Genomic DNA, 12,629 nt, shown 5'->3' on the forward strand with positions numbered 1-12,629 from the left:
AGAGGCACTGGTGCAAAGGAGACAGCCAAGGCCACAGGGAGCTTTTGGAGGAGCAGCAAGAGGGAAGAGAAGAGGGAAGAGGAGCAGGGCCACGAGCTGAGGGAGAGGAAGCAGCCTCAGGCTGGGCTGGGGAGGTTTGGGTTAAATGTTAGGATCAGCTCTTTCATGGGCAGGGTTGTAAAGCTGGGATGGGCTGCCCAGGGCAGTGTGGGGTCCCTGTCGCTGGAGGTGGCACCTGGGGACACGGCTCACTGTGACCACGGCGGTGCTGCTGGTTGATGCTGGATGATCCTAAAGGTCTTTTCCAACCTTAACAATTCCATGACTCATCCCACAAGGATCCTTCCCACGCTCTCTGCCTCTCCCACCTCCCTTAACCCCAGCTCGTTCTTCACTTCTGTGCATCTCCCACACCACCTTCCCCTCCAAGGAAGTGGGTTCCATTTGGAACTCCTGGAATCCCTCTCCTCCCCCCCAGCCCAGCACCACCAGCTGTCCCCTCTGCCACCCCCGGGTCACACATCTCCTTCACCCACAGCAGGGCAGAGGTGTTGTCCCAGGGGCTTTTCTGCCCCAACCCCGACGTGTGGGGAGCGGGGAGAGGAGGAGAAGCTGCTCCTGCTGGCCCAGGATGCTCAAAGCCAAAGCAGCAGGAGAACATTTCAGCCCTCCGGGAGGATGAATGCCTGCCTGAGGTTTCATCATCTCGGGCCATTAACCTCGACTGGTCATTAAGGCCCAAGAAATGCCAAGTGCTCAGGGCGTTTTTATCCCTCTCTGATGAATAAAAGAGAGGAGGGGAAAAAAAAAAAACCCACCAGGTTATGAAATGTCTCCTAATGGGAAAATCAGTTCCCATTGCTCAGAAGAGATCACCCAGGGAACAAAAACCCCAACGAATTCCTGGTACAAAAATTCCACCTGTGAACTTTGAAGTGTGGAGGGAATTTGGCAGAAAAGGCTCCAAAAACACTTCACAAAAATGGGAGTGAACATTTACATGTCAAATGTTGTCCCCAGTCCCAAGTAGGCCTCATCCAGGAGAAGTCCCTAAGCCCCTGAGGTTGAAGTAGAGAATGTAACTCACCACAAGAACCTGGGCAAGCAAAATACAAATCCAAGCCAAAAATGGGATTTGGTTGGAAAATCCTCCTGTAATCCACCTTTCTGTCTGGGAACAGACACGTAACTCTGAAGTTCTCAAGGATTACTGGAGTCACAAGTGAGGAGCACATCTGGGATTTTCCTCCAGGACATGGCTGGGATTCTCCTGCTTCAATCCAGGTGTCTGCTGCTGCTTCAGGTCACCCAGCAAATCCCAATAATTATCCCAATAAAAGGATTGTCTTGATCTCCCAAGGAGCATCTTCAGAAGGTTTTTGCAAAATTCCAGCCTGGAATTCTTTTGCTGCCCTGCCTGGCTGGGGATCTGTGATTTTTGCAGGGATATCAAAGTGCATTAAGTGCAAAAAGCTGTGGAGATGTGGAGACACGGGGGCAGCTCCCACTGTCCGCAGGGAAAAATGGGAAAATGATGGAATTATGTAAGCTGGGAAAAGAGTGCTGAAACCACAGCCTGGAGAGTGACCACCCTACAGCACAAACCTCAGGAGAAATCCAGGAAATTTCCTGCAATCCAGGGACAGCCAAGAGCAGGTTACAGCTTATTCCTGGCAGGAGAAGATGTCACAGCCCAGAGCTGAGCGCTGCAAACTGCCAGGATTCAAGGGACTTTCACTTAAGGATCTTAAATCTCTTATTTGGGGCAAGAAAAGGTTTTCCCTGAAGCGTGCTGCTCATCGTGGAAGCGTCAAGGGAAGGGAATGCTGAGGGTTTATTGCTCAGTGGGAGTGGGATGGGTGGAACCAGCAGGGTGTGTTTTCCCAGAACCTTCCAGTGTTTCACACCCTGCAGCCCAGATCTCACCAAAACCCTCCCCAGGGCCCCTCTGCAAGCACAGGGCTTGGAGTGGGGACACTCAGGGACACCCAGAGACACTCAGGGACACCCAGGGACACTCAGGGATGCTCAGAGACCACGGGAATGCTGGCACCAAAATTCCCAACACCCCGAGGAAGCAGCACCTCCCACAGAAGGAGTGAGGTGTGAAAGGTCCCAAAAACCCACAGGGTTTGTGCCAGGGCAGAGAATGGGGCCAGGAGGGATCTCCAGCCTCTCTCCCTGTCCTTTAGGAGGATTCCCATTTTTATTAGAGGGAAAGGGGAAGGCAGGCAAAGCCTTGCTGTTCCCGATCCCTTTTTATCTGGAGACCTCATTACCAGCAGCCAAAAATTCAAACAACAGAAGAAAGACATGTTCTTATTCACTCTCTGAATTGTCTCAGTTGTCGAATTATCCACCAGTCATTACCAAAATGTTTAGCTGGGATATGGGGAAGGAATTCCTGGCTGGGCTGCAATTCCCAGAACACTGGGGCTGCCCCTGGATCCCTGGCAGGGTCCAAGGCCAGGCTGGACAGGGCTGGGAGCAGCCTGGGACAGTGGGAGTGTCCCTAGATGAGCTTTAAAGTCCCTTCCAACCCAAACCATTCTGGGATTCTGGGATTCTTTTTATCCCACTTGACTACCGGCCAAACCCCTTTTAACAGCAGATCTTTTTAACACGGCGAGTGGCTCAAGAATTTTAGATTTTATTTTCCTAGAGCTCTGCTTGATTATTTTTTAAAGCCAATTTGGAAGATTACTCACATCAGGCTTCCCCCTGCTAACCCCAAAAGGAATACAGGAATTCTCTTTTCTCCAGCTCTGTGGGCCCCCCAAACCCCAAGGGGTTTAGGATAAAAAGCTATTTCTGTTCCTTGCAGAACACATTTGAGCACGGAGTGCCCAGCAATCCTCCCCAGCCATGGGCTGTGTGCTGGTGTCCATAGAAACGCCGGCACAGCCCCAGCTCCTCCTGGCTCCCCTGGGAATAAACCGGGCCTGAAATCCACACGGGGGCACCGGGAGGGGCTGGGGATGGGGCTGCCCGGGAGCCCCGGTCCTGGACTGAACCCAGCCTGGTCAGGCCATGCAGCATTCCTGAGCTCCAGGCTCCTCGTTCAGGAATGGGGACAGCAAGGCCATCAAGAGCATCATACCCTAGAGATATTTTATATATATATATATATATATATATATATATATATATATATATATATATATATATATAACATTTCAAATAAATAAATAAATAAATAAATAAATAAATATATAAAACATTTTAAATATATATATTTACATGCTCGTTAAGGTATTTTTTTAATTCTTTCTATTAAATATTGAGGGAGGACAGCAAGAGCATCATACCCTATATATCTATGTATATATATATTTATATATATAGATATATCTATATATACCTCTACATATAGATATATATTTACAACCTTTTAAATATATATATATTTACATGTTTGTAAAGGTATTTTTAAATTCTTTCTATTAAATATTGAAGGGGGACTGCAAGAGCATCATGCATTCATATCCTATATATCTGTATGTATATATATGTATCTATATCTATATATAGATATATCTGTAAGTCTATATATACAGATATATATTTACACATATATATTTATAACCTTTTTAATATATATATATTTACATGTTTGTAAAGATATTTTTTAATTCTTTCCTATTAAATATTGAAGGGGGACAGCAAGAGCATCATGCACTCATACACTTCACATATATATATATATATTTATTTCAATATATATATTTACATGTTTGTAAAGGTATTTTTAAATTCTTTCCTATTAGATATTGAAGGGGGACAGCAAGAACATTGTGCATTCATACCTTATATATATATTTTCTTTTTTTTATATTCATACACTTTTATATGTATATATTTACATGTTTGTAAAGGCATTTTTTAGTTCTTGCCTATTAAATATTGAAGGGGGACATCAAGAGCCTTGTGTATTCATGGCCTATATATATATTTTAAATATATTTATATGCTTTTATATTAAAATCTATGTATATATTTACATGTTTGTAAAGGTACTTCTTGCCGATTAAATAGTGAAGGGGGACATGAAGAGCATTGTGCATTCATATCCTATAAATATTTACATTTATATTTATATATTTATATGTTTATATATTTATATATTTGTATGTTTATATATTTTTATATTTATATATGTATATATGTATATATTTATATACAAATATGTTTCTATATTTCTAGGATACATTTTTAATCCCTGTATTTCCTGCCTGTGGAGGTATTTTGCCCTTCCCACCCCCGAACATCCCCCACCCACATCCTGCTCCCATCCTGCTGCTCCAGGCTCGGAGCTGCTCGCTGGGATAACTCTGCTCCACTAAAGAGAATTAATTTTGTAGGTCACGCTCCACAGAGGCACGTAAACAAACACCCACAGCCGGCACAGACACGGATCACTCCCAAATCCCCAAATTTGGGGTGAGAGCAGCCAAATCCTATTTTTTCCCCGTCCCTACGCTGCTCCATTAATACTCCGCTTTTCCTGGGTGACTTTGGGCTCTCTGCAAAGCCCGGCCTTGTTGCCATGGAGACGGTAAGAGGGTCACACATCTGCTGGGAGAGGAACGGCCCTTGGGAAGCACAATCCCAAGGGATCTGCTGGGAGAGGACACGGCCCGTGGGAAGCACAATCCCACCGGATCTGCTGGGAGAGGACACGGCCCTTGGGAAGCACAATCCCAAGGGATCTGCTGGGAGAGGACACGGCCCTTGGGAAGCACAATCCCAAGGGATCTGCTGGGAGAGGACACAGCCCTTGGGAAGCACAATCCCAAGGGATCTGCTGGGAGAGGACACGGCCCGTGGGAAGCACAATCCCAAGGGATCTGCTGGGAGAGGACACGGCCCTTGGGAAGCACAATCCCAAGGGATCTGCTGGGAGAGGACACGGCCCTTGGGAAGCACAATCCCAAGGGATCTGCTGGGAGAGGACACGGCCCTTGGGAAGCACAATCCCAAGGGATCTGCTGGGAGAGGACACGGCCCTTGGGAAGCACAATCCCAAGGGATCTGCTGGGAGAGGACACGGCCCTTGGGAAGCACAATCCCAAGGGATCTGCTGGGAGAGGACACGGCCCTTGGGAAGCACAATCCCAAGGGATCTGCTGGGAGAGGAACGGCCCTTGGGAAGCACAATCCCAACGGAGTGTCCCACTCATCCCGACCATCCCAGGAGCTGCTGCTGGGCTCCAGCCCCGCCGTGCTGGGGACGTGCATGGTGTCCCAATCCCGTAGGAGCTGTGCCATGGTGACACCTTGATGTGGACATCACCCCTGGGGTCGTGGAGGCTCCAAACCCGGCCAAAATCCAACATCTGGGGGTTTTTTCCCTGGAAAACCGTGGCTGGGATTTGCTTGCAAACACAGCGCGCACAGAATCGCCTCCTAACAGAGCACCGAGTGAGAGCTTAATTGGGGATTCAATTAGAACAGGAAGAAACATTCAATTAAGCCTCCTGGAGCCACGGAGATTCCCGGGCACGCAGCATTCCCGAGGAAAAACGGGAATGTGCAGAAGGCTGCCGGCTCCGGCGCGGCCCTGGCGATGACAGAGCTGAGGAGAGAAGCCAATTTTCCTACTCCGCGCTTTATAATTAAAAGGAAAAAGAAAAATCCATTTCATTTCCTGGTATTTCCGCCTGGTGAAGGTTCATGGAGTCACAGAATATCCTGAGTGGGAAGGGAGCCACAGGATCATGGATCCAGCTCCTGGCCATGCACAGACACCCCAAAATCCCACCTGGGCATCCCTGGGAGTGGTGTCCACACATTCCTGAGCTCTTGGGAATGTGCTCATTCCCTGGGGAGCCTGGGCAGTGCCAGCACCCTCTGGGGGAAGAGCATTTCCCTAAATCCATCCTGGCCCAGCTCCACAAAGGACACACCCAGGTGCATCCATTCCTCCCAGGAAACCCTGGGCAAGGTCCCACCTGGGCATGCCCTGGCTCTGACCTCACCCACACGGGCACAGGAGCTGATGGAGGGATGTCCTCTGCATGCCCTGGAGCCCCTGGGCTCACCCGGACCTGCCACACTGGAAGCTGCAGGGAAGCAGGGCTGGACTCCTCATTCTCCCAGGATTTCCTCCCCGAGGTCACTGCAGCCATTCCAAAATCCCAGCTCTGCCCCTTGGTGGGATGGTCCCTCTGCAGCTGCCAGGGGACAATTCCATGGAAGCTCCCCAGTCCTCCACAGGGAATTCCTGCCATGGATTGTCCCAGTGCAGCCCTGCCAGCGGGGTGGCCCCACCTTTGTCCTCCAGGGAGCAAACCATTCCCAAAAATCACTCCAAAAATGACCTCGGGCCATGAGAACACACAAACCAACAGGGTCAAGGGTCCCAGGCCAGGCTGGACAGGGCTTGGAGCAGCCTGGGACAGTGTCCCTGCCATGGCAGGGGGCTGGAGTGGGAGGGGATTGAAGTGCCTTGCAACCCAAACCATTCCTGGATTCCAGGATTCTGTGACACCAGCAGAAAACACTGCTTTCCCCTAAAGCTGCAAGGCCCTTTTGGAAAGCTTTTGTCAACTCTGTGGTGCTGAATGCAGGAGAAAACCCCAAACCTGAGGGAAAGTCAACAAAACACCCTGGGAACATTCATTTCACCGCAAGCCTTAACTCCCCTCCCTGACTCAACCCAAATATTTGGATTTACAAAGTCAAATCTTGACTTTTACAAACTAAATCCACTGTTACTCCATCAAATGGCATAACCTGAGAGCTGGCTGAGCTGAGCACCCTGATTTCAGCAGGGATGAGGCACAACCACGCCAGGGCTGCTGCTCTGGAGAGAGAGGGCTCAGCCTTTTATTCACCTGTCAAATGCTTAAACAGCTCCTGAGTGCTGCACAGAGGAAAATAAGAGCCCAGCCTAAGGAATAATCACATTCCATGACAGTAAGCTGTATTTTAGAAATTAATGACTCATGGCAGGATTGAGCTCATCCTGAGCTAAATTACTGAACCTCTGCTCTGCTCCTCTGCAGACACGATTTTTATCCATTTAATCAGCACTGGATTTTGAGGAATGCTCCCACTGGAATGGACCCTGCTCCCAGCAGCATCTGCCTCCAGGGCAGACCAGAAAAATTTCCTCAGGTGATGCTCTGAGGAAAAGGATTTTGAGACCAAAAAATGCAGAATTCTGGGAAGAATTCAGATGCACCTTGAAAAGTTCATCAAGAAATGGTCACTGACCAGCAGAGCCCCGTGGAAACAAGGCCACAAAACTATTTGTAAAGATTCTAAATCCTTTTGTCACAATGTCCTCAACATTTGAAGTGTTGTTACAGCCTGAGAGCTGCTCTGAAACAGAAAATGTTGCTCTTATCTTCCTCTCAATATTACACAGGAAAAATTACATGTAAAAAGGGGAAGCACAAGTGCTGCCAGAGATGCAGGACCAGGTGTAACTAAGTCTCAAAAGAAAATTGGCTTTAACCTCAACTATCTCTAAAGAAGCAGCAAAAACTTCCAGAAATAAACTGCACATCTAAATATAGTTTTGTGTGAAGTTGAACGTCCTTGGGCTGCTCAGGGACACTCAGTGGCTTCACTTGGAGTCTCTGGCACAAGCTGGGAAGGATTTCCACTGATTCCTGTGAATGTTTCAAGGAGATTTTGTTACAAAGCCCTGCTGGTACCAAGAAATCCTCTGGAATCATCGAGTCCAACCGTCCCCAGCTCTGCTAAGGCCACCACTGACCCCTGTCCCCAAGGGCCACATCCACAGGGCTTTAAATCCCCCCAGGGATGGGGACTCCAGTGCCATGGGCTGCTGTGTCAGGGCTGGGGGACTTTTTCCATGAAGGAATTTCCCCAAAATCCCCCCTGAGCTGCCCTGGGCCAGCCTGAGGCCGTTCCCTCTGCTCCTGTCCCTGTTCCCTGGGAGCAGAGCCCGACCCCCGGCTGTGCCCTCCTGGCAGGGAATTCCAGAGAGGGAAAAGATCCCTGGGGATCCTCCTGTGCTCCAGGCTGAGCCCCTTCCCAGCTCCCTCAGGGATTCCCCAGCCCCTTCCCGGCTCCCTCAGGGATTCCCCAGCCCCTTCCCGGCTCCCTCAGGGATTCCCCAGCCCCTTCCCGGCTCCCTCAGGGATTCCCCAGCCCCTTCCCGGCTCCCTCAGGGATTCTGCAGCCCCTTCCCAGCTCCCTCAGGGATTCCCCAGCCCCTTCCCGGCTCCCTCAGGGATTCCCCAGCCCCTTCCCGGCTCCCTCAGGGATCCTGCAGCCCCTTCCCGGCTCCCTCAGGGATTCTGCAGCCCCTTCCCGGCTCCCTCAGGGATTCTGCAGCCCCTTCCCGGCTCCCTCAGGGATTCTGCAGCCCCTTCCCGGCTCCCTCAGGGATTCTGCAGCCCCTTCCCGGCTCCCTCAGGGATTCTGCAGCCCCTGAGGTGTGAGGGAGAATATTCCAAAGGGAGACCCTGTCTGAGGAGGTGTCTCAATCTCACCTGCATGAAGGCTGCAGTTGTGTCAATAAAAAGCAAAATGTGTAAATATTTCTCTGGGAGACATTTGGAGAGGAGGAGGAGGAGAAGGAGAAAAATGAGGAGGAGGAGAAAGGGAAGCTGAACTTCCACCCCAGCATCCCAAGAAGTGGTGGATGCCCTGACACATCCTCTGTCCTGCACAGGTCACAGCTTTTGTCAGAGAAATAAATCCCATCAGAAGTCTCAGGGAATAAACTGACCCTGCCAGGATTCAAAGGGAAAACTCCAAATCCTGTGTCACAAGGGCTGGGAACACAAACCCCCAGAAAACACCAGGAGGAGTTCTGATGCCAGCGTTGTGTGGAATCACAAGCACACGTTTCCAGCTGCCCTAATTAGTGTCTAATAATTGACTCCTGTCCCTTAAGGGGGTTCTTGGCTCTAATTGAGCAGCACCTGCCACGTCAGAGGAACAGTTCTGTGCACCCATTCCTTGCTCAAAGGCCACACTTGACCCCTTCAGTGCCAGCTTTGGCTGTGCCCGGATTCAGGGCTCATCCCAGCAGCTGGAATCTCTGCACCAGGAGTCACTCCAGGACAGCAGCGACCCCACTCCCTTTGGGGGAGTTTAAACATCATCCCACTGGGTGTTCCTGGGAGTACAGGACTCCACCTGTGCCCTCCAGTGCAGCATCTCCCCAGCAGAGAGGGCACTGCCAGCCTCCCACACGGAGAGGCTGGAGCTGGGAGCTCTGTCCTTGTGGACACACACCCCACACACCCTCTCTGCTTCCCACCATACGGTGTGGACAGAAAAAATGCAAATCCAAAAGCTCCTCCAAACGTTATTCCCTTCCTAAATTAGATTGAGCAATGGATCGAAACCAGAAATTAAATGCAACATAATGAAAAGTCGAGTAATGAGTTCAAATCCCAGGGAGCTGCGTCTCTGCTGGCACAGAAGGAAACCAAGGATATCATTTCCATGGGTACTGTGGGCTTGGGCAAGAAGCTGGTGCTCAGGTTTTCATGTACACAAGATCTACAAAAGATTTAAACTCCTGTGGGACACTGATTACAGATCTCCCTGACAGAATTCCCATTAGTTTTTAAATTAGACCTACAAGCACCACAGTGCTACCTGAAGCTGATCCCTGCTGGTGAGACTTTCTGTTCCCCTTCTGCTTGCAGAGCCTGGTTGTTGTGAGGGAAAACTTCCCTGTGGGAGGGTAAAGGACAGGGAAAACATCCCATCATCTGATTTTGCCTGATTTTCCTGTTCTTAATTGGGTAAAGCAACATCCCAGAGGGGTCAGGAGGGAAGTGAGCCCCCCAAAACCAGACAGACAGAGAGGCCTGGCTTCCAAATTTCCAGGTCATGTCCTGCTCCCTTGGACACCAGGTGATGCCAAGGACCCTCTGCCCAAACCACCAACCCCAAATTCCCACGGAGCACAAACCCACCTCGGGAAGCAGCTTCCCTGCCAGGCTGAGAGCTGCTCCAGGACATCTCCCAGGAGCACCCACGGCAGCATCTCCTCACTGCCACAACCCTCCAGCATAACCCAAAACTGCCTTTCTGCTCGTTTATCCTTGTTTCAACTCCCGTCTGCACGGCTCAGATCACCCTGAACATCAGGCTCTTCCCGAGACTCTCACATGTCACTCTGGAAACGGGGACTGCCAGCCCCACACGGCTGCTCCGGGCTGGGGCCGTGACAAGGAGGGGCCACCAGGCAAATGAAGCCTCCGTGGGTTACTGAGATCCCCCCGTGTGACAGAGCAGCCTCCGTGTCCTGAGCACAGCACGCTGCCATGCATGGTGAGTGCCCCTGGCTCTGCCAAGGGCCCAGCTCCGCTCCCCTGAGCTCCTCCAATTCCTGCTGGAGTCCCTGGGGAATCTGGGATGCAGGTTCACGCTCTGGGGAACGCTGCACGCGCTGTACTTGGGAACGAAATCGGTCATATTTACTGCAAACAGCGTTTTGTACCTGAGGGAGATGCTTTGGGGGACTCGGGGTGTCAGTGTGTGTCTGAGCAGGGACAGCTGGCAGGCAGAGTGGGAGACTGGGAGCAGGGATGGAATAGGGTGGCAGGGATGGAAACGGGTGGCAGGGATGGAAAAGGGTGGCAGGGAAGGGAAAGGGGACTGTTAGCAGGAGGCTCCACGCTGATGGCTACCAGTGCTCCTGCAGTGCACGGGGCTGCTGTGCAACCAGCTCCGAGCAGCCCCAGCCTCACATGCCGATGCTCTCGACGCACTTAGAACCATTTCCCCCCTAGAAACCCTAAAGCCAGGAGATCACTAAAACCCCAGCTTCCATTCCGTACGCCAAGCGCACCTCCCGCTGTCCCAGGGAATAGGGAGGCAATGCCCAGCGGGTCAGTCACCGCCGGGAGCCCAAGGCGAGGACGATCCCTGCGTTTATCCGGGCTGTGGGGCCAAGCCCAGCCCCGAAACTCCGCCGTGCCCGCAACTCCAGCGGTGCCGGAGCCGGAGCATCCCCGGGCAGCGGCACCGCCGCGCTCCGCTCGGGGTGCGGAGCCTCCCGACCCCGCAGCCCCCGGCCGAGCCCCGCAGCCCCCGGCAGCCCCGCAGCCCCGGCCCCGGCGCTGACCTGCCGCAGGATGAAGCTGGTGGAGGTGGTGCTGCCGTCCGAGCGCTTCAGGCGGCTGCGGCGCGTCGCGGTGCCCCTGGTCACCTGCCCGGGGACAAAGCATCAAGGTGGTGCCCGCGCCCCGGCCCCGGCCCCGCCGCCCCCGGCCCCGCACGCACCGCGGCCATGGCTCCCGCTGCCGCTCCCGCTCCGGGCGCTCTCCGGGCGCAGCGGAGCCGCCGCCGGGGCGGAGCGCGCTGGGGAGGGGGCGGCGGGCGGGGGGCGGCCCCGGGGCGGGGCTGGGACGGCACAAGAACCGGAGCCCGGCCCCGGCCCGGTTCCGGCCGGGGAGCGAGCCCGGGGCCCCGCTGTGCGCTGGGAGAGAGCTGGGAATGCTCACCTGGAGAGGGGAAGGGGCCAGGGAGAGCTCAGAGCCCTTCCAGGGCCTGAAGGGGCTCCAGCAGGACTGGGGACAAGGATGGAGGGACAGGAGCCAGGGAATGGCTCCCACTGCCAGAGGGCAGGGATGGGTGGGACATTGGGAATTGTCTGCCCCCGGATCCCTGGAATGTCCGAGGCCAGGCTGCACAGGGCTTGGAGCAGCCTGGGACACTGGGAGATGGGATTTAAGGTCCCTTCCTTGGGGGATGCCCTGGGCAAGCAGCGCCCTCTGAGCCCCAGGGCCTGCCCAGCCCTTCCCACATCCATCAGCACCGACTCCCAGCCGGGAGAGAGCTCCATGGCCAGGGCACGGAGGAAAACAAGCTAAATCAGATGATGAGCTGGAATAAAACCCGAAGATGTGGAAGCAGGACCTGGATGTGCTGTTTCCCAGGGCCGGGTCTCACCTCCAGGCTCATCACACCTCGCACCGGGATGAGCAGGAGGAGCCATGAGCACATCCTCAGCCAGCGTCCTGCCTCGCTCCAGACACCACAGCCCTCAGCTCCTCGGCTGGAAGGAGCAGCCTGGTGTCTCTGCCCGAGGTGAGTGTGGGGCACCAAGGCTGTACTCTAAACTGGATTATTTTTACATTCAGTTTATCACTGAATTGGTCACAGGAAGGCATTTCTGTTGAAACATTAACCGTGGGGTGGCTATTTCCCAGGGAAAGATTCTCTCCAGAGAGCCCATGGATCAGGCTGGGATACAGAAGGAAAAGCAAGCCAGCATTTCCCTATAATTCAGTATGTATTATTTAGCTTTTTAAAGGTTCCAGCATGAAGTGACCCCAAATCAACCCACTGGGGTCAGAAGCTCCAAAGGGCTGTAAAAAAAATAGGAAAACCGGCGATTGATGTGTAAATGACAACTTTTGGGGCTCTTTGCAGGCGTTTTTGGTGTCCAGGCACAGCTTCAGCAGCAGGATTGAAGGCCAGGGATTGACCCTGACTTTTTGGGATGAGCCAGAATTCTCAGGCACGATCACAGGACTCAGCTCTTGCCTCCTGAGCAGGGAATCCTCCTGGGTGTGTTTGTGAACAAACGCTGCTCATCCCACAGGTCAAGCAGGGGCAGTGGCTGGGAGCTCTCAGAAAAGATGCACAGATAAAAACAAGGGAAGAAAACCATCTTCATCTCAGGA

The 12,629-nt window shown here is 52.6% G+C and overlaps 1 protein-coding gene across 5 annotated transcripts in view; it reads right to left on the bottom strand.

Annotated features, from left to right (window-relative positions):
• CACNB4 (calcium voltage-gated channel auxiliary subunit beta 4) overlaps positions 1-11,305 on the bottom strand; it is a 78,934-nt gene extending 67,629 nt beyond the window's left edge. For 4 of the 5 annotated variants that reach the window (XR_010369591.1, XR_010369590.1, XM_064435348.1 and 1 more), the window contains exons 1-2: positions 11,224-11,304; positions 11,066-11,149 (exon numbers count right to left, since the gene is read on the bottom strand). Coding sequence is in view for 3 of the 5 variants with exons in the window: in XM_064435348.1 (XP_064291418.1) it covers positions 11,066-11,149; positions 11,224-11,232 (93 nt within the window). In the remaining 2 variants the exon portion in view is untranslated. Of the gene's footprint in view, positions 1-11,065; positions 11,150-11,223 lie in introns of all 5 variants that reach the window. The other variant, XM_064435345.1, reaches the window with a different exon arrangement.
• Positions 11,306-12,629: the final 1,324 nt, after the last annotated feature.

This window comes from Passer domesticus, chromosome 10, assembly GCF_036417665.1.
Source record: "Passer domesticus isolate bPasDom1 chromosome 10, bPasDom1.hap1, whole genome shotgun sequence".
NCBI lineage: Eukaryota > Metazoa > Chordata > Aves > Passeriformes > Passeridae > Passer > Passer domesticus.